This window comes from Lithobates pipiens, unplaced genomic scaffold (genome assembly GCF_037356315.1).
Source record: "Lithobates pipiens isolate NorthernLeopardFrog02 unplaced genomic scaffold, aLitPip1_a1.2 Scaffold_8, whole genome shotgun sequence".
NCBI lineage: Eukaryota > Metazoa > Chordata > Amphibia > Anura > Ranidae > Lithobates > Lithobates pipiens.
The window spans coordinates 373,573,820-373,599,244 of NW_027507903.1; the positions used below are offsets into that span (position 1 = coordinate 373,573,820).

The following is a 25,425-nucleotide window of genomic DNA, read 5'->3' on the forward strand; positions in this document are numbered from 1 at the left end:
AGCCACTGGACAAGTCAAATGCCCCAGGCTTTCCGTTGGGTGGACAATTTCCAAACGTCTTTTAAGAGCAGTCCGCACAAAATTAAAACCATTGGTAGTTTGGCAGAAGTGCCACATGTGGTCATTTTTTGGAGACCCTCATTGCTACATCCATTATATTGTATATAGATTATTTTATGCTATCTCTGATGGGATGTTTTAGAAACTTCCCTACTGCTACATTTATGTTATGTATATGTCAATCTTATGCTTTCTCTGATACATTTGATACAGTGTATCCGGAAAGTGTTCACATCGCTTCACTTTTTCCACATTTATGTTAGTCTTATTCCAATATGGATTAAATTCATTATTTTCCTCAAAATTCTACATACAATACCCCATAATGACAACGTGAAAGAAGTTTGTTTGAAATCTTTGCAAATTTAAATAAAAAACAAAAAAATCTCATGTACACAAGTATTCACAGCCTTTGCCATGACACTCAAAATAGAGTTTAGGCACATTTTTTCCACTGATCATGTTTCTACAACTTGATTGGAGTCTACCTGTGGTAAATTTAGGTGATTGGACATGATTTGGAAAGGCACACACTTGGATATAGAAGGTTCCACAGTTAGCAGTGCATGTCAGAGCACAAACCAAGCCATGAAGTCCAAGGAGTTGTCTGTAGACCTCAGACAGGATTGTATTGAGACACAGATCTGAGGAAGGGTACTGATTCATTCCTGCAGCATTGAAGGTCCCAATGAGCACAGTGGCCTCCATCTGTAAATAGAAGAAGTTTGGAACCCCCGGGACTCTTCCTATAGCTGGCTGCCCTGCCAAACTGAGTGATTGGGGGAGAAGGGTGAAAGGTGAGTAAGAACCCGATGGTCACTCTGATAGAGCTCCAGTGTTACTCTGTGGAGAGAGGAGAACCTTCCAGAAAAAAGTGGCAGACGTGTCCCCCCTGCTTAAGCCTGTACATGTCTGGGCCCATCTGAGGTTTGCTAGAGAGCATTTGGATGATCCAGAAGAGGATTGGGAGAATGTCATATGGTTAGATGAAACCAAAGTAGAACTGTTTGGTAGAAACATAACTTGTTGTTTTTGGAGGAGAGAGAATGCGGAGTTGCAACCAAAGAACACCGTACCTACTGTGAAGCCTGGTTGTGGCAACATCATGCTTTGGGTCTGTTTTTCTGCAAAGGGAACAGGACAACTGATCTGTGTACATGAAAGAATGTATGGGGCCACGTATCCTGAGATTTTAAGTGCAAACCTCCTCCCATCAGCAAGGGCATTGAAGATGAAACATGTGGCTGGGTCTTTCAGCATGAATGATCCCAAACGCCCCACACGGGCAACGAAGGAGTGACTTTGTAAGAAGCATTTCAAAGTTCTGGACTGGCCTAGCTCCAGATCTCAACCCCATAGAAAACATTTGGAGGGAGTTGAAAGTCCGTGTTGCCCAGCGACAGCCCCAAAACATCACTGCTCTAGAGGAGATCTGCATGGAGGAATGGGCCAACATACCAGCAACCGTGTGTGGCAACCTTGTGAAGACTTACAGAAAACGTCTGACCTCTATCATTGCCAACAAAGGATTTATAACGGGTGCCCAAGCAGTGGCCCACGGAGCCCTCTGATGTGGCCCACGACCTCTTGTCCTGGGATGGCTGGTTGGCAAGCCCAGATTGCAGGTTGCTGACCCACCATCCCAGAGCATTAGGGTTGTGAATGAAGCTGACGGTAGCGGAAACCAGCACCTGCAGAGCAGAGCCGCATAAGCCAAGCTTCCTTTATAGCGCCGGCTCGTGTCATAGGTGGAGTGATACCAAATGCGCTCTGCCTGGGACAGTAGCAGCTGGCAATAATTGAATGGAACTCGCTAAACAGTGTATGTGAACATATATCTGGGCTGCTTTCAAACTGATCTACAGGTGCACCTGCACTGAGCCATAGACTTCTGGTTTTACCTGTGGGTTGGAGCACTTTGAGAAAGTGCACTAAATCCACAGGATATAATAGAATTTTATGGCAAAGTGCAGCTAACCCACAGGAAAACCACAGGTGAACTGTGCTGCACCTGCGGCGTGGGTAGACCACAAACCATCAGTGTAAAAGCTGCCTTAGGCCCCTTTTACACGATTGGTCCAACCCAATCTGACGCTCTATTCACCTATATGGAGCGGCATATGAAAAAAGACTTGTCCGTTTACACCTGCCTACCTCAGATCCAATCTGCTAAAAAAAAAAAAAAAAAAAACACTGAAGTGCATCCGTCCCCTTCCACCTGATCAGACCAGAGGGCCCATAGAGTGGGCTGCGTCTGTGTCCACTCTGCATGGACATGGACCTGTCATCCGCCTGGTCTGCTCATTGTGGCCCGCGACTGGTTACTACGTCGCTTAAGTGGCCCTCGCTCTACAAAAGGTTGGGCACCCCTGAAATATAACAAAATATTGAGATGTACTTTTGATATTGGCAAAATACTTATTTTCCACCATAATTTGCAAATAAATGCTTTCCAAATCAGACAATGTGATTGTCTGGTTTTGTTTCCAGTTTGTCTCTCATAGTTGTATACCTATGATGACAATTACAGGCCTCTCATCTTTTTAAGTGGGAGAACCGGCACAATTGGTGGCTGATTAAATACTTTTTTGCCCCACTGTATGTCAGTATTACATTGTATATCCCTGTATGTTTTGATCGTTCAGGTGCTTATCTAATATTTTCTTGAAATTATCACTGCTTCCCACTGATACCACCGCCTGTGGAAGGGAATGCCACATACTTGCCACTCTAATATTAAAGAACCCTCTTCGTAATTTAAGGTTAAACCTCTTTTCTTCAAATTTTAATGAGTGGCCACGAGTCCCTATCCCTATTCCTATTGTGGGGTCACCAGTACAGTATTTGTAATTTGAAATCATATCCCCTCTCAAGCGTTTCTTCTCCAGAGAATAAGTTGTGCTCACAAACTTTCCTCATAACCAATATCCTCCAGACCCTTTATTAGCTTTGTTGCCATTCTTTATACTCGCTCCATTTTCAGTACATCCTTCCTGAGGACTGGTGCCCAGAACTGGGCAGCATACGCTAGGTGTGGCCGGACCAGAGTCTTGTAGAGTGGGAGAATTAACGTTTTATCTCTGCCATTAATCCCTTTTTTAAAGTGGTTGTAAACCCTTACAAACCACTTTGACCTACAGGGAAGCCTAGATTAAGGCTTACCTGCAGGTCCAAGAAATATCTCTTAAACCTACACGGTTTAGGAGATATTTACCAAAAGACAGTCACTGCGCCGTAGACAGCGGCGCGCAGGCACACTACTGCCGTTAGCAGCATGCCGCTGTTAACGGTGGTATACAGCTAGTGGCGGCTCCCGTGTGCATGCGAGGGAGTGATGTCATAGCTGCGTCGGTGCTCTGAGTGGCCGGAGCAGTGATACCCGGAAGAAGATGGACGCTCCGTAGTACAGGGGACAGCGGTGACATCGCTGGCTCCTGTGTCAGGTAAGTGACACATGATGTCACTTTGCAGGCAGACAAAGAAGTAAACCCATTAGGGTTTACTTCCTCTTTAATGCATGCCAACATTCTGTTTTCTTGGCAGCAGCTTGGCTTGCATGCCATTGCTGAGCCTATCATCTATTAGGACCCCCGGGTCCTTTTCCATCCTGGATTCCCCCAGAGGGTCTCCCCCCAGTGTATAGATTGCATTAATTTTTTTCATATTTTTGCCACCCAAATGCATTATTTTACTTTTCTTATCCTCTTTTGTGCTGCCCTAAAATATGATTAGGGAAAAAAAGGTATTTACCTGTTAACTTCTTTTCCCGGTATCTTCCCAGACATTAACCAGTTCCCGACCGGCGCTTGACGATGTGCGTCAGCAGAATGGCAGGGGCAGGCATAATGGCGTACAGATACATCCGTTTCTATATGCCACCCTGCCATCGCGTGCGAGCCAGCGTGCTCGCGTGCCGGTCGCGGGTCCTGTGGACTCTATCGCCGCGGGGATACCCGTGATCGTGTCACAGGGAGGTGCCATTGTAAACGGCATCTCCCCGTTCTGCCTAGCAACAAGTAATGCTGATCTCTGCTCCATGTGATTGGCGCAGAGATCAGTGTTCACTAACACAAAGCCCATCCTCCCCACAGTTAGTAACACGCCCCTAGGAACACTTAACCCCTACACTGCCAGTGTCATTTACACAGGAATCCGTGCATTTGAATAGCACTGATTGCTGTATAAATGACAACGGTCCCAAAAATGTCCGATGTGTCCGCCATAATGTCAGTCACAATAAAAATATAAAAGATCGCCGCCATTACTACTAAAAAAATTTTTTTATAAAAATGCCATAAAACTATCCCCTATTTTGTAAACGCTATAACTTTTGCGCAAACCAATTGCTTATTGCGTTTTTTTTTTTTTTAACCAAAAATATGTAGAACACGTATCTGCCTAAACTGAGGGAAAAAAATGTTTTTTTATGTATTTTTGGGGGATATTTATTATAACAAAAAGTATTAAAAAAATGCATTTTTTTCAAAATTGTCGCTCTATTTGTGTCTATAGCGCAAAAAATAAAGATATATTGCTCACACATGCCATAGTTATATGTAGAATTGCACCCCAAAATATATTCTGCTGCTTCTCCTGAGTACGGGGATACCACATATGTGGGACTTTTTGGGAGTCTAGCTGCGCACGGCACCCCGAAAACCAATCACTGCCTTCAGGATTTCTAAGGGTGCAAATTTTTGATTTCACTCCTCGCTACCTATCACAGTTTCGAAGGCCATAAAATGCCAAAATGGCACAAAACCCCCCCAAATGACCCCATTTTGGAAAGTAGACACCCCAAGCTATTTACTGAGAGGCATGTTAAGTCCATGAAATATTTAGTATTTTGCTACAAGTTGCTGGAATATTACATTTTTTTTTTGCACAAAGTTGTCACTAAATGATATATTGCTCACACATGCTATGGGCATAAGTGAAATTACACCCCAAAATAAATTCTGATGCTTCTCCCGAGTACGGGGATACCACATGTGGGGGACTTTTTGGGAGCCTAGCCGCGTACAAGACCCCGAAAACCAAGCACTGCCTTCAGGATTTAAATATAAAACGCTACCAAAAAAAACTGTTAGCGATCGCAGGGATCAGGCCTGACTCTGCGAACGCTGCAGTTATGTGTTTAGTGGTTTGTAAGTGGCAGTGATCGATCGATACTGCACTTGGGTGGGCTGGGCAAAGGGGCAAAACGCAGGTGCTAGCAGGTATCTGGGCTGATCCCGCTAACAATGCGTTTTTTTGGAACCCTAAACTGCTGGGGATGCTAGTATAGATCTGATCAGATTGGATATTGATCTGTTCAGATTCTATACCACTACAGGAGGTGTATGCTTTGCGCGTGGGTTTTAGCGGTACTGGCACTAACCTAGCGCTGCCTGGGGCGATGCAGACCCTGACCCTAAAACCTAATTGATATCACCCGCCGGGTGATCAGGGGGTTAAACCTTTATTGGGTAATAAGTGGTGGGTGCCCTGATGCTATAAAAAGCAAACTAACCAGAGTCACCCGTAACACTTATACAGGGATCACTGGTGAAAGGGTTAACTAGGGGCAATCAGGGGGTTAAAATCTTTATTAGGTAGTATATGGGGGTCCCTGACACTATATAAAAACCTGACGGGGAACCTAAATAACGAATTAACTGGCTAACCAGCGTCACCAGTGACACTTATACGGTGATCGCTGGTGAAAGGGTTAACTCTAGGGGCAATCGGGGTTAAAACCTTTATTGGGTTGTATATGGGGGGTACCTAATGCTATAAAAACCTGGTGGTGAACCTAAAAAATAACTAGCTACCTAGCAGCACTAGTGACACTAATGCAGTGATCAGAAAAACGATCGCTTAGTGACACTGACACAGCCTATCAGTGCACATCAGTGAAGGTGAAAAATTACTTATAAAATTTACTGATAGAAAAAAAATAAAAAAATACAGCAATGATTACATACCATCAAAATAAAGCTCTATTTCTGTGAAGAAAATGATAAAAAATGTGCTTGGTTACAGTGTAGTATGACTCGCAATTGTCATTCAAAGTGCGACAGTGCTGAAAGCTGAAAAACTGCTTGGGCAGGTAGGGGGTGTTCGTGCCTGTTGGACATGTGGTTAAAGGGGAAAAAAAAAAAGTTAAACTGTTTTGCAGATTTTGAAACAGATTTGTAATACGGTATATTATATGCTGGCCATACAAAAACAATGTCTTCCTTCAAAAAAATAATTAATTTTAAGAACATTCGTTTGATTTTCTAATCGTTAGTGGGGTCAAATCAATGTTTGTTTTTCAACCACGGTGACAGGAAAATTTAGTAATCGAAAACTTCTTTCTCAAAGGAATTTTTAGACCGTGTATGTGGTTCTCGTTCAGAAATATTCATTTTAAAACAGAATGTTAAAAGCAAGTGACATTTTCAAACAAGTCTTTAATTCAGCAAATGTAAAAATTGTTTTCGTATGACCATTCTAATCTGAAAACGAATGCGTGTGGCCAGCATAAGGCACGGTACACATCTATGCAGTTTGCTTTTGATCTGTTTCTGCTGTGTTTTTTGCTATTTTTTTTATTTATTATTTTTGTGCACATGATTTTTGCTGCGATTCGTGTTTTTTTGCATTTTTTTTTTTGGCCAATTTGTTTAGCATATTAAAAAACACAAATTGCTGAATAAACACATTACATTCTTTTCTTCAGCTGCTCCATTTGAAGTCTATTGAACCAAAAACGCACCGTTTGTGCTAAAACAAGTCCTTGACCCTTTCCGAATACTCAGCAGCTGAAAAAAAGCATAGATGTTAGTGTCCCAAAGGAATAGGAAATGTTATATAAACTGTAGTGGGTTTCTGCAAAAAGTACCAAAAAAACATAGGTGTGATCCAGGCCTAAGATGTTTAGAAACATAATTAAAAGTGCAAGAGCGCTGAAAGCTGAAAATTGGTCTGGGAAGAAAAGGGGCGAAAGTGCCCAATATTGTAGTGGTTAAAAAAATATATATATATTTCTCTATAATTTATACACACAGTGCCTTGAAATATTACTTGAAATTTTCAACATTTTCTCATGTTACAACCAAAAACTTAATTTAACCACATAAGGACTGAGGCTTTTTTTGAGATGTGGTGTTTACAAGTTAAAAAGTTTTTTTTTGTTAGAAAAAATTTGTCTAACACCCTAGAGAATAAAATGGCGGTCATTGCAATATTTTGTCTCACTGTATTTGCACAGTGGTCTTACAAGCGCACTTTTTTTTGGAGAAAATAATTTTTTTTTAATTAAAAAATATGACTACAGTAAAGTTAGCCCAATTTTTTTTTTATATTGTGAAAGATACACGCCGTGTAAATTGATACCCAACATGTCACGCTTCAAAATTGCGCAGAATGACAACAAACTTTTACCCTTAAAAATCTCTCTAGGCTGTTTTAAAAAAAATCTACAGGTTGCATGTTTTAAGTTAGAGGAGGTCTAGGGCTAGAATTATTGCTCTTGCTCCATCGATCACAGCGATACCTGATGTGTTTGAAAACCATTTTCATATGCGTGCGATACTCACGTATGCGATTGCTTCTGCGCGCGAGCTCCGCGGAACAGGGTGAGTTTAAAAAAAAAAAAAAATCTTATTTATGTTACCTTTTATTTTTACACTGTTTAAAAAAAAAAAAAAATTATTTTTATTCCTATTACAAGGAATGTTAACATCCCTTGTAATAGAAAAAAAGCATGACCGGACCTCTTAAATATGAGATCTGGGGTCAAAAAGACGCAGATAAGTGATCTCATGGCGAATCCACCACAGAGACCACTCTTATCAGAATCCGGACCACCGGCCGAACAAAAGGATACCTGCTAGCTGTTGCCATAACGATATCCCCCTTCAAATTAAAGACGTATATTGGCGTGCGGCGGTCCCGAAGTGGTTCATTTTATTGGGGTTTTATGTGATAGTCCAACACAAAGTGCCACATAATTGTTAGTAGGTGAGGTTGAAAAAAATAGGATTTTTATGTCATACTTACCTGTAAAATCCTATTTGTAGTACATCATGGGACACAGTGTCAGGCTAAGAGTCATTACCTGCTGGTTATACTCCATCATCATTAGGTGAATGGAGACTGGACGCTTTTTTCCCCCTGCTATAGCAAATTGGAGTATGCTTTCCTGGGGGTTTTCGCCTTCCTTTGTATAAGCTGTGGGTTAAGGATTGTGTATATGGGATTGTATTTTCCTATTTTTTTTTTTTTTTTAAATAGATCGACTAACTGCAGCTGTCTTCAGTTGTTGTTTGTGGGTCTTTCTGCCTTTAGTTTTGCCTTCAGCAAGTGAAATGCATGGTCAATTGGGTTAAGATCGGGTGATTGACCCGGTTATTGCAGAATATACTTTTTTTCTCTTCAAAAGCTCCTGAGTTGCTTTTACAGTGTGTTTTGGGATCTTTGTCCATCTGTACTGTTAAGCGCCATCAAATCAATTTTGCTACATCTGGCTGAATCTGGGCTAACAGTATATCTCTAAATACTTCAGAATTCATCTGGCTGCTTCTGTCGCATCAATAAAGATCATTGACTCGGTGCCACTGGAAGCCATGCATGCCCATGTCATCACACTGCCTCCACCATGCTTTCCAGATTTTCTAGAACTGGTCTGGCTTTTTTAGATGGGTTTTTTTTTTGGGCAAAGTCTAATCTGGCTTTTCTAGTCTTCAGGCTTGTGAATGGTTTGCACCTTGTGGTGAACCCCCTCTGTATTTGCTCTTGTGAAGTCTTCTTTTGATTGTGGACTTTGATACGCCCACCTCCTGGAGAGTGTCCTTCACTTGTCTGGATGTTAATCGGTTTTTCTTTACCATAGAGAGGATCCTGCGATCATACCTTTCTTCCGTGGGCGTTCAGGCCTTTTAACCGCTAAAGCCCCGGAAGGATTTACTCCCTTCCTGACCAGAGCACTTTTTGCGATACGGCACTAACTGACAATTGCGCGGTTATGCGACGTTGAACCCAAACAAAATGTATGTCCTTTTTCTCTCACAAATTGAGGTTTTTTTTTGATACTTGATCACCGCTGAGGTTTTTATTTTTGTGCTATAAACAAAACGCAAATTTTGAAAAACAATATTTTTTTATTTTTTGCTGTAATAAATATCCCCCAAAAATTTATAAAAAGCTATTTTTTTTTCTTTCTAGGCCGATATATTTTCTTCTACATATTTTTGGTAAAAAAAATAGCTATAAGCTTATGTTGATTGGTTTGCACAAAAGTTATAGGTTATAGAATAGGGGATATGTTTATAGCAGTTGAATTTTTTTATTAGTAATGGCTTCAGTCTGTGATTTTTATAGTGACTGCGACATTATGGTGGACACGTCGGACACATTTTACACCATTTTAAGACCATTGTCATTTATACAGCAATCAGTGCTATAAAAATACACTATTTACTGTGTAAATGACACTGGCAGGGAAGGGGTTAACTCTAGGGGGCGATCAAGGGGTTTAATGTGTACTTGGGAGGTGTTCTAATGGGGGGGGGGGGCGCCTTCCACTGACATAACAGCAATCACTGCTCCCAATGACAGGGAGCAGTAGATCCCTGTCTTGTCACTAGCCAAAACAGGGAAATGGCTTGTTTGCAATGGCATCTCCCCATTATTCCGCTCTGTGACACGATTGCGGGCCCCCGGCAGACATCAAGCCCGTAGTCACGGTCACTGAGCACGCGGCAGGTGCCCGCAATGCTGTGATTTAAAGGGGACGTGCCTGTACGCCCATTTGCCCAGCTGTGCCATTGTCCCGACATACATTGTCGTGCACTGGTCGGCTAGTGGTTAATGTTGCTGAGCTCACCAGTGCATAGTTCTTTCTTCAAAATGTTGATTTGGCCACTCCTAATGTTGCTGCTATATCTGTGATGGATTTGTTTTGTTTTTGAAGCCTTACATATGGGCTGTTTGATTTGCATGGACAACTCCTTTGAACACATGATGTAGGTTCACAGCAATAGATTCTAAATACCACACTTAAGCTGGCCATACACCATACAAATTTCTTATTCAATTTCCTTTAGATTTGCCTTCAACTGTGTAGTATAAGGGCCTGTCTGATTGCACACAAATGGAGTGTTTAGATTTGACCTCATATTATATGGTTTTGGGAAATCTATAAAATTGTATAATGTATGGCCAGCATTAGTCACTTAGAATCAACTCCTGATCTTTTTACCTGCTCAGTTGATGAAGAAATAACAAATGAGCATCCCACACCTGGCCATGAAACAGACTTTGATTCAATTGTCCAATTACTTTAGGTCCCTTGAAAAAGAAGCATGGTTGTTCTTAAAGCGGAGGTCCACCCTAAAATGGACCTCCGCTCATCGGAATCCCCCCCCCTCCGGCGCCACAATTGGCACCTTTCAGGGGGGAGGGGGGTGCAGTTACCTGGATAATCCAGGTAACTGCACCCACTTCCGGGATAGCTGTCTGCAGAAAGGGGCGTAGATTACGCCCCTTTGCGCAAGTGCCCCGCTGCCTGCTGGGAAACACACAGTTCCCAGAGGCAGCGGGGACCGTCCGGATTGCGCCACGCGGCTCGCGCATGCGCAGTAGGGAACCGGGAAATGAAGCCGAAAGGCTCCATTTCCTGATTCCCATACCCAAGATGGCGGCGGCAGCACCCGAGTGTCGATCTAGAGATCGGCTTCGGGTGCCGACATCGCGGGCACGCTGGACAGGTAAGTGTCACCATTTTAAAAGTCAGCAGCTGCAGTATTTGTAGCTGCTGACTTAAAAAAAAAAAAAACGCGGAGTCCCGGCGGACTCCCGCTTTAAGAGCTGTAATTCCTAAACCCTTCCTCCGATTTGAATGTACATACCTTCAAATTCAACCTGAGTGTGTGCACTTTCTGCCCATTATAGAACTATAGCTTGAATATGCTTTGGTTAATACCTGAAAAAATAAAATTGTGCTTGTGTCCAAATATATATGGACCTGTGTTTTTTTTTTTTTTTTTTTTTTTCATAAATAAAAAGTTTTTTGAATTAAAAACAAAAAAATGTAGTGTTAGCCCAATATTTTTGTATAACGTGAAAGATAATGTTACGCCGAGTAAATGGATACCTTGCATGTCATGCTTTAAAATTGCGCACACATGAAATGGCGATTAAAAAAAAAAATATATATCTCCATAGGGAAAGCTTTAAAAAATGTAAAAGATTTTTTTACAGGTTATCGGTTTAGAATTAGAGGAAGTCTTGCACTAGAATTATTGCTCTCACTCGAACGATAACTGCGATTCTGCTTGTGTGGTTTGTACACAGTTTACATATGCATGCGCAGCTTGCGTATGCTACTGAGTGCTCGGAGGAATGGGGTGCTTCAAATTCAAAGACACCATCAATCTTTTTAACTATCTGTGAAGGGGGAATTCTTCTAAAGGACTGCAAGTGCAAAGCCCCAAACATGGGCCCATGTGTATGTTGGTCTGTCCGACAGAGGCCGGTCTGACGTGAATGCTGGAAAACAGGCGTCTGACCGATTAACGATCAATACTCTCGGCCAACAGCAGAGTGCGCTGGTCAGTGTGGGGGAGGGGGGCGCGGGTCATCATCCCACTGTCAAAACACAACAGCTCAGCCAGTGAAGTAGCTGAACTAACCTTGAATGGTGAGTATAGTGGCTCCGACTGGAGCTAATCGTTTTTACTGTTGGTATGTACCCGACTTGAGGAGCATTCTTCGCACGGACCATCACACTAATGTCTCATGAGTTGTAGATATAGTAATTTTTAGCAGGGGTTCCCTGAGACCAGAACATTATTTCAAGCTTTCCTGTGTTGAGAGAGGCTGTATTAGATGACATGTTAAGGCTATGCAAGAAAAATTAGCCAAATACAGTATAAAGAAATGCAATTCTTTGAGTCGCTTGATAACTTGAAGTCATCTTTGGATCTTTTGGTTTAGATTATCTTTTACCAGTTTTTCTCAAATAGATTATGAACAAAAAGTGTGTACTTGGCAGATAGTGCCCAGACAATAGAGTTTAAAGGAAGAGTTTGTGGAGATGGCGCTGGATCAATATTAAAAGGAACTCCACAACCACATCTAGTGTGGAACTTCTGTTTTTTTTTTTTTTACGCTGAGAGGGAATAATCTGTGCTCTCTGATACTTTAAGAAGCCTCAGGTTGGATCCTATTGAAGGAAGGAAGGTGAGAGTAATGTTTCCAGATTATACAAGGAATAAAATGACAGCGGTTACAAAAAACATTTCAAATGAAACACAGGAGATACAAATAAAAATCAAGAAAATAAGGAGAATGTGCACTAAAGATAAGCATGTATTGTAATAGGGAAAACCAATCCAAAATTACCGCATGCCGCACATGATATACATATACATATTTGTAGCGCTGATAGTGCTAACTTGGTTTGTAAGTTTTCCAAATTGTCTTACGCAGGAAGAGGAGAAATTGTAATTGTAGTGATTTAATTGTACGCCTCACTATCTTTGATTTATTTGAAACATTAGTAGATGTAGGCAAATTTTTAAGAAAACTGACTTGTACATTGGGGCAGCGGATTTTAACATGGTAAATATTGGTTCAAAACTAATGGTTTTAAATTCTCTGGAACTTGAATAGGGTCAGCTGTTACTTGATGGTAATTGGTCACAGGGTGCACAGTCATTTGAGTCTTTGATTTTGAGTTCATAAGTAAAGGTTGCCTTTGGGTATTTTGTTGCACTTCAAGATGAAGCAGGCATAAATGATAGGTCTGATACTATGAATTTGAGTTTTCTGTCTTCAACAATGGTTGATGGTGGAAGACCACTTTTTACCCTGTTAATGAGAGAGGGAAGGCTTTAGATGGTGACCTTGTTAATAGCTTGTAGAAGAGCGAATTTAACGATGGGCTCATCACAGCAGCCTGTCGACATACTAGGAATATGAAATTTCTATTGAAGGATCGAAATTATGATTAAAAACGACAAATCTGATAAGATTATTTTTTTCTACTAGATGTAGTATGAAATTAGTAAAGTAAGGTCTATTAAACTATATATTCCTATTTTGTTTAGTTAACCCCAACTATAGAGTAGTATTTGGCAGAATGTGTTAAGTTTGTCTCTCAGTAGGCCTTACTAAAGTAATATAGAGTACCGTCACCTAGTCTGTCAGATCCAGTATGAGCAGGAATAATTGTTTAAGAACCCAGGGGCTACTGTGATGTGTAATGACCAGGTGCTCTTATGCCGTGTACTCACGAGCAGAATGTCCAACAGAAAAAGTCAGACGGGAGCATTTCGTCATATATTTCCGATCGTGTGTATGCCCCATCAGACTTTTTACATCAAATTTTATTACGAAATATATATGTTATCACATTTGAAGAATGTATATACTATATCGGTAGTACGACTAGGAGATTGTGGGACAGATTGCAAGATCACCTACAGAATAGGTAATATGGAGCTGGTTCACATATATGCCATGCGGCAGCAGTGCGAATTTAAAGAGTCCTGTGCACTTTCTGTGCACTGTGATGTAATTCAGATGCATTCCCATAGAAGACTGTAAGCCTGGAATTTGCATCTGAATTGCACTGCAGTGCTCAGAAAATAAACCTAACTCTTATGAGTATTGAAATGCATTGGGGTTGTCATGGCATCAGCTGAACAGTCTGTGCATAGTTTGGCTTTAATAAATTAGAAGTTGGCTTGTATGGTGAGTGGTTTTCCCTTGCTTCGCTTATGATCATTCCACAGTTAGATTTACAGTGGTTTGATTGTGGATAACCAGCCTCTGCAGCCAGGAGACCAGAATCAAGTACAGCCTGGAGTGCAGCATGGTTTGCTTTATAGTACATTGAAAGTAAAATTGTTTCACATATAACATACTGTCAAACCTTTGTGTACCTGATACTTTACTTTTGTATGCTGTTTTAGACAATAGAAGCAAACTGGAGGTGTGGCAGGCATAATCTGCAGAGAATACAGTGTCGTTCTGAAAACAGTAAAGGAGTGTATTGTCTTCAGTATGACGATGAGAAGATTATTAGTGGCCTTCGAGATAACTCTATTAAGGTAAGTGCTTGTTACCAATGGTATACATATTTTGTGCATCAGTACTAACACTGTCCAAAAGACAAGCTTTTATAAAGGTAAACATGCCTGAAGGCCATAGAGTTAAGCCTGGTACACACTATCCATTTTTTAGGTTGAGCGGAAAAAAATAACACCACTGCGTTTGAAGCCACTGTACTAACCAATCTAACATTAGTACAGAGATCACGCCCCTTGAGCTGTTGTGTTCTGACAGGGGGACAGCCCCCCACCAGAACACTCCGATCAGCATTGTCTGCCATTCTCTGAGAGTGCTGATCAGGAGTCAGTCACTACTGGTTTTTTAGCATGCTCGTCTGAGAGAAGACAACCAAATGGTTGACTTCTGTCTGTCAGATGGACATACACACAGGCCAAATGTTGGCAGTTTTTTTTTTTTTTAATCGCCAAATGTCTCCAGACATTCGGCCCCTGTGTACCCAGCTTAAGTGTTTTCAAAAGCTTGCCCCTCAGACTTTTTCTTGAGCCACAAAATGGTCATTTCCTGCATTTTTACATTCCTATTACTATTAATGGCTTGCATAGTACAACACTCTGCTAAAGATTTTTAAAGAGAATGTTTAATTTATTTTCATACATCAAGGGACACAGAGCCATAGTACTTACTATGTGGGTTATAAGACCATTGATAGGTGATGGACACTGGCACGCCCTAAGGCAAGAATTGTACTCCCTATATAACCCCTTCCACTACTGTTTTTTGGCAGTGTCTAAGGTGTTGGTCACGAGTAAAGATGTGCTGAGCTCCACTGGAAGCAATCCTTGCTGGGGCTAGCCATGCTGACTAGATCCATTCAGAGTGTCCTTTCGTGGGTTAAAGGAATGGTACCGGACCTCGTGTCTGAACAAACGAGGTTTTGCTTGTGAATGCTTCTCTTTTTAGAGAGCTGGACCCTGGAATCAAGTACTTTTTTGTAGTAAGGCTATAAAGTTTTACTGGCGGAGACGGACGGATGTGCCTTGGCTGAGCTCCGCAGAGACCTCTCAGCATCTACACCCATCCGTGCCCGCCGGGCGTTTTTTCGCCCCTCCAATCCATCCATCCCGGGGACCATCCGAGCTCCGGACGGAGCCGCTATTTTCGGCCGTTCCATCGCCGAAACGGACCCCGGGGCTTGCTAGCGGCGAGACAGGCCGGTCTCCGCCGCCATCTTGCGGCCTACTCCGTGCCTCGAGACCTCTGGACGGCGGTTCTCGGGGCGCATCCCGAGTCGGATCCCACGGCGCAACTCCCTACTGGACCCACCGGACCCCCTCGCCTGAGACAGGAGGCGGATGAGCGCCCGCCGGAGGCCCGGAGAGGATCCAGCGCTGCACCCTGAGAGGTGAGACCCAGTGGCCATCTTGGTACACCCGAGGCCTAAAGCAGTCCTCCTGCAAACCCCTTCTGGCAGCTGCTTCGCAGATTCTTACAGGGAGAACATCGTCCCCACTCTCAGTTCAGCCTGTCCCCCACTGGATGGCTGCCCACTCGGTTCTAATGCCTCTCTGAGCCCTGCACACACGCCCTAGGCCCCACCAGCGGCCATCTTGGTGCACCCAGTTCCTCCACCCACCCTCCTGAGGCCTACATCTCTCTCAGCTGCACCCTGGAAACCAAATTTGATGATTTATTGCAATATGTACACGTCTTGGAAGAGGACAATGCCGGTTTGAAGCAGTCTGTCTCACAGCTCCAGTCCCAACAGGAGGACTTGGAGAACAGGGAACGCCGCCAAAACCTACGCATCAGAGGAGTCCCCGAGACCGTTGGTGAGGGGGAGATTAAACCATACCTACTCAGCCTCTTCAATGTTGTCGCCCCTAAAATCCCGGACATAGATTGGAGATTGGATAGGGCCCACAGGTCTTTAGCCCCAAAGCCCCCAGCTGGGGCCAACCCTAGAGACATCATTGTACGCTTCCACTACTACGACAGCAAAGAAGCTCTGACTGTGGCCACCCGTAACAAGTCTCGTCTGGAATTTAAAGGGGCCAAGATACAAATTTTCAGTGACCTATCCCCCATTACCTTGGCTAAACGTTGCAGCTTCCGCCCTGTGACTGCCCATCTGCAGAATCACCAGTTCCCGTATCGCTGGGGTTTCCCCTTTCGCCTTTCGGCCACTAAAGATGGGATTCAATACTCCATGAGGGACCTTCAGGAAAGTGAAGCTTTCATACGCAGTCTGGGTTTGCCACCGCTGCCTGACGAAGACCCTGTCCCGCTTCCAACGACACCCAGACCCACGGCCATCCCAACACGGATTTGGACCCCAGCTCGTCAGAGATCGCAGAAATCCTTCTCTACTCCCCAGCGTAACTTGCATACCAGACTACCTCCTTGAAGAGAACATTTAAGTGCTGTGTTTGGTTGATCTTGGCTTCGGCCCCTGTTTCACCATGTTTTTTTTTTCCCCCCTTGACAGGGGGTGTTCGCACCCCTAGTTACGGGTTGTGACTTTTCTTTTTGTATTTGTTTTTGTTGATTGGGACTATGGTATATTGTTCACACTGCCTATAGCTTTTTTCTGGAAGGTGGCAGGGTCCCTCTAGATGAGCAGGTACCCCTGATGTGCCTCCTTTTGTTCCGTGGCTGCGGCTGCGGACTCCTGGGTGGTTTTTACCCCCCAGGCCTTTTTTCTATTACTTAGAGTTTACTTTTTTACTTTTTAGGCCTTTTTTTGGCCTTTTTTTCATTTCTTGCCCATTTTGGCTGTTCTGTTTTTCATTCTCTAGATGCATTGTTGTTGTTATATGTTTTCACCCGCTTTTCATTCCTAGGATACACCACGGCTCCCAGTATTTCCTTGGTTTACTCAGGTATATTTGTTTATTGTATGTTGGTTATGGGTACTTTAAGCTTCAACTACTTGGTGCACAATGGCTTTAAGGGTACTTACATACAATGTTAAAGGCTTGAACTCTATTCATAAGCGATGGTTGGCTCTGAAGGAGTTCAAGTCCTCCAACGCAGACGTGGTCCTAGTCCAGGAGACTCACTTCCGCCCAGGAATTTGCTGCTAAACATTTTCCGGTTTCTTTTATGGCTTCCGATCCCTCTGGTAAAGCAGGGGTCGCGATACTGATTAAAAAAACCTGCCCGTTACGGGTGAAGCCCTCATTCCTTGACCCACAGGGTAGATGCATTCTCCTGGACTGCGACTACTTATCCCGCTCACTTACTATAGTTAATATTTACGCCCCAAATTCGGGCCAGGTTCAGTTCCTCTCTGGGGTCTTGGATGTACTGGGCTCATATGCCCAGCCATTCATGATCATCGGCGGGGACTTTAATATGACCATGTCCGCTAAGAGGGACAGACAAACCCTTTTCCCAGGTAACCCCTCTTCTAACACTGAACGTCAAACCACTGCGTTTCGCAAACTTATTAGATCCCATCACCTGCTAGATATTTGGAGGATTAAACACCCCACACACCGCCAATTTTCTTTTTATTCCCCCCCACATAAAATGTACTCTAGATTGGATTATATTTTTGTAACGGCACTTCTACTGACGTCGGCAGTAGCCTCAGAGTTGAATCCCATGACGTGGTCGGATCATGCCTCGGTCCAGCTCGACCTTACCCTCTCCTCCTCTACACCCAGGACCTGTCATTGGAGACTTAATGACTTCCTTCTCCGGGATCCGGTCACTAAGGCTCATTTATCTCAAAGTTTAACTGACTTTTTCCAATTTAACGTGGGATCTGTGCGGGACGTATCCACCCTTTGGGAGGTGCACAAGGCCTTTTCAGAGGAGAATGTATCTCAGCCGGCTCCCGCCTTAAGCGGGACTCGGCTGCGCAGAGACTAGATATTCTTTCTCAGTTGCAAAAAGCTGAAGCTCTGCTCTTGTCCTCCCCTTCGGTGTCTCGTCTCCGCACAGTGACCTCCTTACGCGAACGGTTAAAATCATTAGATTTGCATAAATGCTCCAAAGCCCTACTCTGGGCAAAACAGACATTTTATGAGTTCGCTAACAAGCCTCATAGGATGTTGGTGAATAAGCTCAAACCCCGCCCATTCCACTCCTATCCCGATCTTCTTATTCAGTCAGATGGCACACCAACCTACTGCCCCTTAACAATGTCTAAAGTTTTTAGTGCTTTTTATAAGAAACTATATAACTGCCTAACCTCCGATCCCAACCACGCTTTCTCCCAAGATAGCTTTAATGACTTCTGCACCTCTTTGAAACTGCCAGTGTTATCCTCTTCCCAGGTGGATACCCTGAACGCTGCCGTCACGCCAGAGGAATTGGCTGCGGTAGTGAAAGCACTCCCATCCCATAAATCCCCAGGCCCAGACGGACTTCCTTATATCTATTATAAATCTTTCCTTCCGACTCTGAGCCCTCATTTGCTAATTCTTTTTTCCTCTTTACAGAAAGGTATAGTGCCTCATTCCCAGTTCCTACATGTGCACATAACGGTTATCCCGAAGCCGGGTAAATCCCCTACCCTACCGGACAATTACAGACCCATAGCTTTACTTAACTCCGATTATAAGATCTTCACCAAAATTTTAGCTAATAGACTTTCCTCGATGATTCCCGCCCTGGTCCATAATGACCAGGTAGGATTTGTCCTCGGTAGACGAGCCGGTGATAACACTAGACGCACCATCGATCTCATAGACCTGCTAGACAAAACATCCCGCCCTGCCATTATTTTGAGTTTAGACGCACAAAAAGCCTTTGATAGGCTGGGATGGTCATACATGTTTGCCACGCTCCAGCGTTTTGGTTTTTCTGGTTCTTTCCTGTCAGCCCTGCAGGCCTTGTACTCACTTCCCACGTCCCAGGTCCAACTGGCATCTTATAGATCCCCACTCTTTACGCATAGTAACGGCACTAGACAGGGATGTCCCCTATCCTCCCTGTTGTTTATATTATGCCTTGAGCCCTTGGCCGCAGCTATAAGGGAAGACTCGGATATAATCGGGATTTCTCTCAGACTGAAGGAATGTAAGTTGTCCCTTTTTGCAGATGACATTCTCCTCACCTTGACGAAACCTCAAATTTCCCTCCCCAAACTTCATACACTCCTGGATACATTCAGTAAACTCTCGGGGTATAGGGTTAACACGACTAAAACTGAAGCGCTCCCCATTCATATTCCTCCTCCACTTCTGGCTTCTTTAAAGAATGACTTCCCCTACCATTGGTGCCCGGTCTCCCTTAAATACCTTGGCATTAACTTGACCGCTACATATAATTCCTTATACGAAGCTAACTTTGTCTCTCTGATAGCGGAAACACATAGTCTGCTCAGAAGCTGGTCAACTTGCCCTCTGTCCCTCCTGGGTAGGATTAATGTATTAAAAATGGCCATACTCCCTAAATTTTTGTATCTCTTTGAAACGTTACCAATTGCTATTTCCATGCCTTAGCTTCGGAATATTCAACGGGCCTTCACTAAATTTATATGGGGAAATAAAATGCACAGAATCGCCCAGACCGTGGTCTTTGCTCCGCGGTCTCATGGGGGGTTAGGAGCTCCTGATATAGTGAAGTACTTTTATGCGACTCACCTTCTGCCAGCTATCTCCTGGTCGTCCTATTTCGCTACCAGTAGATGGTCGGAACTTGAAATGAGTGTCATTAGTCCTGTTCACCCTTGCTCCATGCTGTGGTCAGATCTGCCCTCCTCTATGGCTCAGCTTAGACACATACTCCTTGGGCCAATGTTATTTACTCTATCCATATGGAAAAAATGTCATGGGAGGTACTCTCTCTTCTCCATGCTCACCCTTGTTAAATGTCGTTTTCAACCCAGACTTACCTGATAGTCTCTCCTTGAAGAATATGTACCCTTGGTTCAGTTCGGGTATCTTCCAACTTCGCCACCTAGTACACCCGATATCTCGTAAATTCCTATCCTTTTTAGAGCTTCAGAATAAGTATGATATCCCGAACCAACTCCTCTTTTACCTCCAATTTAAACACTATTTTCATTCCAGATCCCCTGACCTGGCTCTGGTCAATCCTACCACCTTTGAAACTTTATGCTCCCAGGGTCCTTGCCAGAAGGGCCTCATATCCGCCATATACAGCATACTTCATAATTCTACTGTCCCCACCGCGGAGGCTCACCTCTATATGAGGAGATGGGCCACTATTTTACAGACTCCCTTAACCCTCTCTATGGCAAGACGTCTGGTTGTCTACCTCCAAGGTTTCTAGGTGTGTGGAGCAGAGAGAGACAGCCTACAAGATACTGATGTTTTGGTACAAAACTCCTGAAATGCTACACAAATATGACCCCTCTATATCTAAGATGTGCTGGAGGTGCTTACGACATGAGGGCACTCATTATCAAATTTTTTGGAGTTGCCCTTTGATTGTACCTTTTTGGTCTATGGTCCAATCCCTGCTCCATACCGTGTTGGGGATCGCCATCCCTTTAGACCCGAGGCATTACTTACTGGGCCTGCCTGTTGCGACGCTATCAAAATGCGCTAAGAAGCTGACAGCATATGTCCTCCTAGCTGCCAAGAGAGTGATTCCTGCTCTTTGGTTGTCCTCCTCCCCCCCAACCCACTCAGTTGATTTCCGCTATTGCAAACATACGTAGGATGGAACATATGACTGCTTTGGTACAAGACTCTCTACCTAAATTTTCTAAAATATGGGACAGATGGGACAACTCTATATCTAATCCTGAGGCAACACCCCGATGTATAGACATGATCTTCCAGGAAATTTTTCCCATGGCTCTCTCCCGAGATCCTACCCCTACGTTACCTATATAAAATACGGCACTTGGTTTAACTATGCATCTTTATATGCGAATCCGTGGTGTATCCTGTTTTTTCCCCCTTAATGTGATATATTAAGATACCGACATTTGATATCCCGCCTGCGGCGGTACTTGCTGTTACAGTTGCAATGTTAATTTTGATTGTATGTATCGGAAGCATATATACTTTGTTCTGTGAAAAATCTTTTTCTCAATAAATATACATTTATAAAAAAAAAAGTTTTACTGGCAGGGTGCTGTTGCAGGTCCATGATTGTGGGTAGCCTCTAGGTTCCCTTGTTCCTGAAGGTTTCGGAGCCCACTGGAAGGGTTAAGATCAGGTTTATCTCCGATAACCCTGCAGCAAGGAAAGATAAGTAGAGATTTTCTTAAGAATTTCTCCTTTTGCGTTATAATGTTGTCATGCCTATGAGTCACCACTGGGGGCTGTATTGAGCACTCACTGCCTGATGCTGGAAAGAGCACTGTCAGAAGCCTTCATTTCTCCTCTCCTCAGGCCACAGGCAGATCCTCCGGTAAGAAAGGAGGGACTTTTTCTCCTCCTGCGCCCCCAATGTTGGAATCTTCCCCTTCAGGGGACTTGTATGGCAAAAGCATTTCTTTTTTGAAAAAAAAAGACAAACTGCGTGGCCGCTCATCGGTAGTTTTTACCCCCACCGCCATATCAGCTTTTTGCAAGGCGCCTGAAGTCTGCTGCTCGTGTGGGAAGACATTTCTTTTGAAAGACGTAGGGGGACGGGGGGGTCAGACGCCGGCCACACGTGGAGGAAATTTTTTAAAGCACTGTGTGTGTGTGTGTGTGTGTGTGTGTGTGTGTGTGTGTGTGTGTGTAGCTGCTGCTGGCTGTGGAGGGACACATAAGCAGGAGGTTTGCTTGCTTCTGGTTTGGTGACATAGGCATTCCATTTGACACATTATTACTTTACCAGGCTTGGTATTAATAGTGGCTTGTACTTCTGGACTATAAACTAGCAGTGTACATTCTTTTGCTTGTAGAGCCTGTGCTTTGTGCTTCAGGCTATGAGTGGTAAAGGGACCAGGAACTCCTCTAAGGGTTCTAAAGGCTCAATGGTTTCACAACAAAGTAAATACATTTCCAAAAGAATCTCATCCTCCTCTGAGAGTGATACAGCCGTCAGGGGACACTGTTGTTGCAGCTGCACTAGACACTTCAGTCCCTGTATATATTGCACAAGAGGTTTTTTGTTCTATTTGTTATTTGGAAAACATTAATGCTATGATATTTCTCCTTAGTGGGGCTAAACGTAGCAGATCCCCCATCTAAAGCTCAGGACCCTCTTATTGAGGTGCAGGGCATCAGGTAGATCTTTCCAAAGATTTGGAAGATGCTTATATATCCTCTTCCGAGGATCCTGATATAGAAGGAGTAGCATCACAAGACAGTTTGCTTGTGCACTCTCTTACTAAATTGGTTTGTTCAACCTTTTTGCTGCCTGCAGAGAAGGCTCTTGAGGAACACACCTTGAATTTGCGATCATTAAAACCTCCCCCATCTGGGGATGCTTTTCCTATTCATACATGGCAAAAAAAGCTTATGTATTCTGAATGGGAACATCTGGATAGGTGCTGCCTCACCTGTGCCAGGGGCATCAGCCTCTAGGCAGTCTCGACGGCCTCCGTCAGGTTCAAGGGGGAGACCCCAAGGGCAGCACCATGGTCAGAAGAGATGCTAAAGCCTACTTATGGAGGGGCTTCCCCGCTCGCTCGGGTGGGGCAAAGACTCCTGCAATTCTCATAGATCTGGCAGGAACAATGTCAAGACAGATGGGTGGCTTCTTCAGTTTCTCTAGTTTACAAACTAGAGTTTCTAGCATTTCCGTCTCCTTGTTTTCAAAGGTCAAATGTTCCCAAGGATCCAGAGAAAAAAGTATTTTCTATCTCTGGATCATCTATTATCCCAGTTGGTGATATCAGAGGTTCCCTTAGTGGACTAGGGCACAGGTTTTTATTCAAACCTTTTCATGGTTCCAAAACCAAACGGAGAGGTAAGACCCATTCTAGATCTCAAAGATCTGACTCTGCACTTAAATATCTGATCCTGAGCAAGGAGGGGAGTTTTTGGCTTCAATCGATATCAAAGATGCATATCTCCATGTGCCAATATGTCCCGCTCAACAGAAATTTCTGCGCTTTGAAATAGAAAATCATAATTTTCAGTTTGTGGCCCTGCCATTCGGTCTAGCCACAGCACCACAGGTGTTCTCAAAGATGCTGGCACCTCCCTTAGCCAGATTAAGGGCTCAAGGCATAACAGTCCTAGCCTATTTAGAAAATCTACTTTTAATAGATCATTCAGTCTCAGGTCTAAACCAGAGTCTGGTCACAGCTGTAAACTACCTGGAATCTCTAGGATACGCAACCTAGAGAAATCCTCCCTAAAGCCATCAAGGAAATTACAGCACCATACCATACAGTAGAGTCTTGAACGGCCAGACTACTGGATTGTCCAGTCATGATTCAGTTCGACCATGCCACGGCTGTGGCTTACATCAATCGCCAGGGGGGGCACGAGAGGTCGTGCAGCCCAAAAAGAGGTGAATCATGTTCTAGCTTGGGCAGAACACAACATTCCTTGCCTATCGGCAATATTCATTTCAGGAATAGAGAATTGGCAGGCGGACTACTTGAGTCGCCAACAATTATTTCCGGAGGAATGGTCTTTTCACCCCATCTTCCTAGCGATATGTCAGAAATGGGGTATACCGGACATGGACCTGTTCGCATCCAGATTCAACAACCAAGTCGACAACTTGGTGTCGAACGAGGGATCCGCTAGCCTGCAGAACAGATAATTAGTCTTCCCATGGGATCAGTTTTCACTGATCTATGCGTTTCCTCCTCTTCTGCTACTTCCGTATCTTCTCCGCAGAATCAAGCAGGAATCAAAGGAGGTAATTCTGGTGGCCCAGAAGATCTTGGTTTACCAAGATCGTAAAGATTATGGCCAGACCTTCACGCACAAGGTCCGGTATTCCATCCTACCTTACAGGTTCTAAATTTAATGGTTTGGCTATTGGGACCCACATTCTAAAGGATTGTGGGTTGTCTCCTTCGGTAGTGTCTACCTTGATTAATGCCAGGAAGCCGGCCTCCAGAATCATTTACTAGAGAGTCTGGAAGGCATATGTTTCTTGTTGTGGATCCAGGGGTTGGCACCCCAGGAAATATGTCATAGGTAGGATCCTTGATTTCCTGCTTGTCTGTATTTTTTCAACAGCCTCTTGCTTCCCACTCTCTGGTGCGTAGCTTTATTCAGGGCGTAACACGGATTAATCCCCCTATCAAGGCATCTCTAAATCCCTGGGATTTAAATTTTGGTTTTATCGGTTTTGCAGAATCAGCCGTTTGAATCTTTCTGGTTGCCATTTCTTCTGCTAGAAGAGTATCCGAACTAGCGGCTATGTCTTATAAAGGGCCATATTTGATCATGCACCTACCAAAACATTTCTACCAAAGGCAACATCAAAATTTATTTCCAAATGGATTTGTCAGGTCATTTTTCAAGCTTACGGCTTAAAGAAAAAAATTCCCCCTTTTCATATTAAAGCACACTCAACCAAGACGATTAGTCCCTCTTGGGCAGTGCATCATCAGGCCTCTATGGCTCAGATCTGTAAGGCTGCAACTTGGTCTTCAGTTCATAAGTTTACCAGATGTTATCAAATCGATGTTAAAGGTCATGAGGATATTGTCTGTGGGCGCAGTGTTCTGGAGGCTGCAGTATGAGTCCTCTGGCCTCCTTTTCCTCCCACCCACATAGTACTATGGCTCTGTGTCCCCTGGTGTATGAAAAGGAAGCAGGATTTTTAAAAAGGCTTACCTGTAAAATCCTTTTTTTTGATGTACATCCGGGGACACAGAGGCCCCTCTGTTCTTGGTATACACTTGTATTGCTTGGCTACAAAACTGAGGACTCCCAGTAGTGGGAGGGGTTATATGGGGAGTACACTTCTTGCCTGAGGGTGTGCCAGTGTCCATCACCTATCAGTGGCCCTATAACCCACATAGTAAGTACTATGGCTCTTTGTCCCCTGATGTACATCAGAGAACATGATTTTACAGATAAGCCGTTTTAAAAATCCTGTTTTACCATTTAGTTTTCTATCCTACTGTTCACGGTCAGAAGTACTAAAAGGTTGCGGTACACAAACAACTTTACGCGCTCATGGCTTCTGCAGCAACATCTCTCCCACCATACACTGTAGTGTTAACTTGTCTCATGTTTCTTTCTCTTTTTTAAGTTTATTACCCTGTGCTGCTACTCACATCTGTACATACAGTTATTCGCAATAAAGAATTCAACCCCTTTCACTGCAGGAAAAAAAGTGCTCTCTGATCCTACTTTACACTCCTTTAGGCCTATGTCTAAAGTTGGCCATATATGAAACATTTTTCTCATAAAAATAAAAACTGGTTCCCCCATTCAAACATTTAAAGTTGAACTCCAACTTTTCATACACTTTACATAGTTGGTT

The 25,425-nt window shown here is 43.6% G+C and overlaps 1 protein-coding gene across 7 annotated transcripts in view; it reads left to right on the forward strand.

Moving 5' to 3' along the window:
- FBXW11 (F-box and WD repeat domain containing 11) overlaps positions 1-25,425 on the forward strand; it is a 445,866-nt gene that overhangs the window by 211,316 nt on the left and 209,125 nt on the right. For all 7 annotated transcript variants that reach the window (XM_077473614.1, XM_077473613.1, XM_077473612.1 and 4 more), the window contains one exon: positions 14,007-14,144. In XM_077473614.1, coding sequence (XP_077329740.1) covers positions 14,007-14,144 — 138 coding nt within the window. The remainder of the gene's footprint in view (positions 1-14,006; positions 14,145-25,425) is intronic.